The sequence below is a fragment of the Drosophila eugracilis genome, unplaced genomic scaffold (assembly GCF_018153835.1).
Source record: "Drosophila eugracilis isolate 14026-0451.02 unplaced genomic scaffold, ASM1815383v1 contig_2154, whole genome shotgun sequence".
Taxonomy (NCBI): Eukaryota; Metazoa; Arthropoda; class Insecta; order Diptera; family Drosophilidae; genus Drosophila; species Drosophila eugracilis.
The window spans coordinates 4,516,472-4,523,964 of record NW_024573038.1 but is presented as its reverse complement, the minus strand read 5'-3'; the positions used below and the strand labels follow the sequence as shown (position 1 = coordinate 4,523,964).

The 7,493-nt window shown below is 34.4% G+C and overlaps 1 protein-coding gene across 3 annotated transcripts in view; it reads right to left on the bottom strand.

Annotated features, from left to right (window-relative positions):
- Window positions 1-5,371: 5,371 nt before the first annotated feature.
- The window catches only part of LOC108114094 (RNA-binding protein Musashi homolog Rbp6), a 172,111-nt gene continuing 169,989 nt past the window's right edge, over window positions 5,372-7,493 (bottom strand). For 2 of the 3 annotated variants that reach the window (XM_017224851.2, XM_017224853.2), the window contains one exon: window positions 5,372-7,471. In XM_017224851.2, coding sequence (XP_017080340.1) covers window positions 7,430-7,471 — 42 coding nt within the window. In that variant the 3' untranslated portion in view covers window positions 5,372-7,429. The remainder of the gene's footprint in view (window positions 7,472-7,493) is intronic. The other variant, XR_001772735.1, reaches the window with a different exon arrangement.

Below are 7,493 nucleotides of genomic sequence, written 5' to 3'. Positions count from 1 at the left end.
CCAAGTCGAGTTTTTGCTTTGCGAAAGGAAAAGCAGATTGAAAAGGTAATAGAAAATCTAAGCTTATGTCTCAAACTGTATGGAGTGTGTGAAAATTGTGATGAAAGTTATAATTCCGGATAGATAGTTAAAATAAAAAATAAGTAAAAGGTTTCTACTTTAAAAATACAAATTTTAATATTTTCCAAATTCTAAATTCAAAATTAGAAAATATTAATAACTGATTTTCTTATGGAATCTAGGAATTCAAAACAAGCTTTTCGTTCACCCAGTAAGAACTACACGGTTTTTGTTTTTGAACAATGTTCATATTGGTTTATTTATCATTATGAATTAATTTATTTATTTCTCAGTTATTTCATTATAATTTTTATTTTATATATATATATATATATTTGTTTGTCTTGGTTTTCTGTTCTTCTTGTTTTTTTGTTGCTCTAGAGCGTTTCTTGCCGTTTGTTTTTTAAACTTATGTACCATTAGCTTAACTTATTATGCCATTATTTAATTTCATTTTTGTTTAAAATCATGTTTTAGTTTTCTGTTCTTTTGTATTCTTTGTTTTGGTTTTTTTTTTTGTTTTTTTTTGTTGTTTTTGGTTTAATATGCGGTTGCTGATCTATGTTGTTGCTGCTGATTCTGCCGATTTCAATGCCGATCTCAACCTGATCAAAGGGATAACGGATATCCCCAAGAACCTCATCTCTTTTCTCCCTGTACGTGTGGCACATTGTGAACAAAGTGATTTTTAATTTGCTGCTAAAGTTGTTCTCATTTTTGTTGCATATACATATTGGGGGCTGACTGTGTGAGTGGATGGTGGTAATATGTGTGTTTGTGGGTAAAGTGCTTATGTGTGTGTGTGTATGGGTCTTTTAAAAACTTATGTAATTTTATGTGGGTGTGGGTGTGTGTGAGTGTGTAAAAGAGCAACAATTTGCCCTTTTGTCGTCTGTTAATAAATGTTGCACTTGCTGTTTTTGTTGTTGTTAAGGATGTTGCCGTTGTTGATGGTATTGTTTGTTGCATGATGATGTTGTTGTTGTTGTTGTTATTGGTGGCTGCCGCATAGTTCTGTTCTTTTCGGTTCGAGGGTCCTTATATATAATTGAATTTCTTTAACCACCAGTATGCGTGCCTGCCTGTCTGTTTGCTCATCGAATGCTTAACATTATTGAATTTAACTATATGTTTATTTGTTGTTCTTGGTTATATAACTATGTATATATATGTATATATATCATTTTTGGGTTTTTATTCTCATATATGTATATACGGGCATATTTGCTGTCCACGGAAAGGTTCGAGGGCCTTTTTGGGTGTTCGTCCACCGTTTAGCATATATATCTTTTTGTATATATATTTCGGTTTTTTTTTGTCTCCTTTTTTTATTATGCGTTTTCTCGTAGTAAATATACAAATTCGTTACCGGATTTCTTTATAGAAATGAAAAATTGTTTATTAAATTCTCGTTATGCTTCTATTTATGTGTATGTGTCTCCCGCCTTAAGTTTGTTTTTCCAATGTCTGGCCGTTAGTTATTATTATGTTCTTTTTACCTTGTATAGTTTGCTGTAAGTGTAGTACTGTACCAGTTTATGTTATGTATTATGCTTATGTACACACATTGGCAATCTCCCATCCCGCCGCAACATTCAACATTCATCATCAACCCATACCCATACCCAATGTGTCCGATTTCAAATCACCCAAACCCATCCATGACATCCATTCCATTTCGATTCGATTCCATTCCATCTGGTTTCATTTTGTGTTAAAGTATTCGCACTGAAAGTTTGCCAGAGCTTTTGGCTCTGGCGTTCCGTAGACAGTATGTATGTTTAATTGATTCTCGTCCTGCGCTCCTTAATTACTTTTACTTACATAGTTAGAATACTTACAAACTGGACGCCCTGCTATGGCGCATTTTATAAATGTATCTTCATCGTCTTGTTGTCTGTCTGTCTTGTAGTTGCATATTCATCTGCCGCCTGGTTTTTGTCTCTAAAGATTCCTTTGACTTTTATGTGTATAAAGTATTAAAATGATTTCATCTTTGCCTGGTTACGCATTTCTTGTAAATACAATTTTAACGCCACTCACGCCGTTACGTCTTGCCTCAATTATGTATTATTTGTTTTTGGTTTTCCTCATTTTCTTGTATATATTAATATATAATTTTCCATATAGTATAGTGTAAAATATATAAGAGATATTGTCAATATAGTAAAGGTGTTTTGTCAGCAGGAGTTCTGCCACTTCCGACTGACACATTCCTGGGGGGAATTTCTTACTTATAGCAAAAATAGTCAAGTGATCGTTCGTATGAAGGTTCTTTTGTATGTGATCTCCATCGTATATATGCGTGTGCCAGTGTCTGTGTCTGTGGCTGAGTGTTTGTGTGTATGGGTGTGTCTGTGTGTGGGTGCTGTGAGGTGTATGTACACATGTCTATAAAAAAGAACCGAGGATAGAAATGTCTCGTGTGAGTAAAAGGATTGCTATATCGTATAAAAGCACGTCAAAGTGTAGAAGGCCCACAAGTCGTATATCCTGACAGGCGCCCTTCTCTGCGCTCTCACAAAGGCCAAATGGGCGTCCTGCCTTACTCATCTGTGTGGTTGTGGTTGTTCTTTATTTTTGGTTTTGGTTAACAGAAAGTTTCTTCGTTCGTTAGCGCTAGATATTATTTAAATTGTATTTCATTATCGTAATCGTTATCGTAATTGTAATCGTACGTGTTGATGTTGTTGCTATACTCATACATATAATAAGAACTGATATGTTTGTAAGTCAATAATAAGAGAAAAACGGAAAGCAATTCGTATATGTAACTACGTAACTGCGCCTACACCCAATCCTCAACATTGTGTTCTGGTGTTTCGCCAATTTAAAACTATTTTACATTACACCTTTATGTCTTTTCATGCCGCGTGTTATTTTTTTTTATTTAATTTTAACTTTTGGCTTTCTACCCCGGCTTCGGCCACCAATTGACTTTTTTTGACAGAAAGTTGCATATAGCTTAAAGTATGGGGTACATTATTTTTAAAAAATCGTTACGGCATACTTTTTATACACACACTTTTTTCCGTTCTCGATATAAAAAAGAGAGCTCACTTGTCGAATTCTATAAATTGTTCTTGTTCTCCTTGTTCGTGTTATTTATATTTTTTGTTCAATTTAAAGCTTTTGCGCCTGCGCCGTCGAGTTCCCGCGATCTCACCTCCTGAATTCCCTTTCCCTCTGACGACGCATCAGTAAAAAAATAATGAAAAATGTTTGTTTTCTGTTATGTTTTTGTCTTTGCTTTGTTTTACTTTTTTTTTTGTATTTAAAAAATGTTCTTGTTGCTTGTTGTTGTTGTTGTTCTTGTCTTAATGTCTCTGTGCTTTGTTTGGTGTTTGAAATTCTCTAATTGACTGAAATTGATTTTGTTACAAGGACGCATTGCTTGTTGCTTGTTACGGTATTCTTTAAGCTGAAGTTGATCCGGTATACCAATAGTTATATGTCTCTTTGGCTGGCTATAGCTTCCGCAGAAGATCCTTATAGAATATAGAGCGCTACACAACACAAACGGAAAGCCTAGAGTCGATCGTTAGCGGGGAAATGCTGGGGAAACTTCTAAGAAAGACTCAACATTACACCTAAAGCTGCATCGACTTACAACGTAAGAGGACCTTGGATCCTTAGATTATCTAAAGTTCCTTCCACCTACACCACAAATAATACGAGTACAAACGATTGCCGGCCCAAGGATCATGGATCGCAGGGCTCTAGTTAAAGAAGTGTAGCAATACAGGCTTAGCTGCCTGCGAAATGATTAAACCAGACTCAGACTAAGACAGTCGAAGGTCGGCCTGGCGTTTTCAGTTTCAGCTAATCGCTTTCTTTAATATATATATATATATATCTGGTATGCATGTATATATATTTACGTGTAGGTGTATATATCTTTATGTATATTTATATATTGGTGTATATTTTATGTATTCCTTTTTTGTTTTTTTTTTTTGTTCAATTCTGCCTTCCGTCACGCTTGTTGTTGTTGTTTTGAATTATTGCTTTTAGAACATGTCTTAAAAATATATTTATTTATATATATTTATATATGCCTTAGAAGTAGTTTTAATATATATATATATATATATATATATTATGCAAATATAACATGTTTGCCGTTGCTGCCCTTCGCCAGCTTCCCCGTTTAAAAATATCCGCCCCGCAGGGTAGAAGCTGCAGCTGGAATTCTCCCCAATGACCTCTGACCTCTAACCTCTGCTAAAGTAATCCGCTCCTGCTTAAGGTCTTCTTCCATACAAACTCCCCGATATGCCAGACTGTCCAATGGTCTGATCTTTGTCTATCTAAAATTGAAGATTTCTGTCTTTTTGCTGCCTTAATTTTTTAGCCTTTGTTTTTTTTTTGTTTTGTTTTTTTTTTTTTATTATTTATAAGTGTGATGCACATGGCAAAGTCGCAAGTTGCGATCTTTGGGAAATCTGAAATGATCGGTGTTTGTTTTTGGGGGAGGGGGATTCAACAGTTCAAACGTTTAATGTAGTTTATGTTACACTGCAACTATTTCTTGTCATTCTTTAAATATCGTATATGTTTGTTGTTCGGATCCCGCGATTTCCCTTTACTATATAGGTAATGTGTAAGTTTGTTGGTCCGAGACTCGACAAAAGTCCTGGAGAGCGTTGGTTTGACAATTTGGCAAAAAAGTTATGAAAGGAACATTTTCACTGCTTCGGCATTTGCTTTTGTTTTTCGTTTTTTGTTTTTCTTTTTCATATTTTCACTGGCTTTTCTCTGTTTGCTGTCGTCTCTGCTTTTGTTTTAGTGGTGTTTTTGGTTTTAGTTTTTTTTTGACTGGTTTTTACGTCGCCTAATGCAAAAAATCTCAGACAGACAAAAAGCGCAACGTATTGTTGTTCTGTCAATTATAGAATATTTCCTTCTCTCTGCTATTTTTTGGTTTTTTGTTGCCTGCAATTTCCCCCACTTGCTGTGTGTAACAAATGTTGTTTACTTATCTAGCTGATAGGTTTTGGTTTTGTTTGGTTTGCTTTTCCAATAATTTAATACTCCATATAGTTGTATATAAATATATTTTTCTATTACGCCCCCGATTGCATCGTCGTCGTCGTCATCGTCATTATCGTTATCGTCATAGTCCTCAAATATGTCTAGTACATCCATCGTCCTAGCCAATTGCCAGACGGACGGAGCGACTAGAAAAAAATTAATTGCACATTGCGTGGCCTGCATTTCATCGACATCATGATTCATATTACTCATTTCTCATTTCAGATTCTGCACATCCATATTGTATGGCTCATCTGTGATCCTTTTTACACGCTTGTTTACAGATATATATATATATATTTAGTTAAGTGTTCAAACATTTGCGATTTTGCGCGTTTGTTTTATAAATATTTTATTTACTTAATCGTACTATATGTTGTATGTATAATAGTTCATTGTTATATTTGCATATGCTCTTACCAAGTAATTTGTTTAAGTGTTTCTTTTTGATTTATCCGTAAGATCTGTGTTCTGTCAGTGTGTGTTTGTCGTCTGCATCTGTGTGTATAAGTATGTGTGTGTGTGTGTCGTGTATCTTGTATCTCAAAAATTGTGTGTTCCTTACATGTTTAGGGAGTTGCTTTTTGCAGTTTTCATTGTTTTGGATTTTCCATTGTTTTTTCTTTGTTTTTAGCAAATAAATTGATTTATGCCTCGAGCTACGGAAATCTCTCTCACTTCGCTTTCATTGTCATATTTAATGCTTTAACATATTTGTCTAACTATCCACTGTTTAATTAGCATTATTTACCATTTTGCTTTCAATGTGAACACAAAAGTTATAGGTTTTTCTTTTCATTTTCATTTTCATTTTAATTTTCTTCTTCTAAGTTCCCCTGATTCGATTGAGAAATAATGAGAAAGAGAACTTCAACATAGTTAATAACAAATTGCCTTCGACTTTTGCTCACATTTTCGCTTTTGTTTCTTTGTTGTTGTTTACTTTGGCCAATAAAGGATTTGTTGTACTTTAAAATAAATTCATAATTATAATTGCAAGCACAATTTTGATTTTTGATTCACCCCAACCCAGTCGAGAAATGAAAACTAAGCCCAACCGATTCATAACATCATCGAACTCCTACATCGATTATCGTTGAAAGTACAGTAATATGTGGTTGGTTCTCGCTTTTTGATTCAAGTAATTCCCTTTTTCTATATATTGCAGTTTACTTTATGTGTATAAGAGTGTATATTCTTGTATATATATATATATATATATATATATTTATACATATATATATATCGACTTTAACTTTAAAAGTTACAACTTAGATACGTTAAGAATAGCAATAATAATGGTAATAATAATTTGCCTTTAATAATACGCAATTAAATAATAACATTTTTGCTATTATTGCAACATTTTCGCATAATCTTTTTTTTTTTGTTTTCAACTCTATCGTTTTTTATTAGTAACCCCCTCATATTTTTTTTGTGATTTCCTTTTTTTGTGTTTTTGGTTTTTTGCTTTCGTTTGTTGGTTTCTCATTACTTAAAAGTGGTTACGCCCCTTTTGGCCTGGTTGTCATCCAAAGGGCGGTGGGCGTTTGGGCATGGAAAGAGGAGGCCTCCGATTTTTTGCTGTGTGAGCAGGGCCACGCCCATCTGCCATGCCGCCGCCACAGTCGCCCACAGCCGCCCACCGCGATGGCACTCCACTCCAGTTGGACGCACAGTTTCCGTTTAATTTGCATTTTAAACGATTTTTGCTGCACACGTTGCATCTTTCGGGGCCGAGCGTTGTTCTTGCCGCTGCTGCTCTTGTTGTTGTTGTTGTAGTGGTTGTTAAATTAAAATTAATTTTTTTTCTGTTTGTGTTCGCCCGTAGTTCGTCCTCATCGCTTTTTTATATATATATAACTTTTTTTTATGTTCTTTTTTGGTTTTTTTTTTTTTCTGCCATGCGTTTATATGTACGTATTTGTAATATACGTTAATTAATTAATTATAATATGTGTGTTTGGTTTATTGTTTGTTGCTCTTGCAGTTGTCTCGGTTTTTCTTGCTCAACGGATTTCATTTTGCCATGTGGAAATACACAAATATGTAATATGTACTTTATTTGATTTATATTTATATATATGCAGGTATATATAATTTTAAATTATTTCTTCTTTTTTTTTTTTGCGCTCTGTGGTTGCAGCACTGCAGTGTCGGTGTGTGAGAGTGTAAGTGTGAGTGTGTGTGTCTGTCATTTGTTGCTAAAGTTGCTGTTGCATTTTGTTGCTCCTGTTGTTGTTGTTTTAATATTGTTGTTGCTGCTGCTGATGCTGTTGCTGCTTGTTGTTGTTGTTGTTGTTGTTGTTGTCATTGCGGTTGTCGGCGCCACCTTTTAATGGTATCCATTTGTAAATGCCGCAGGAATTAGTGGTCCCTGTAAATAAACGTTTCGTGGA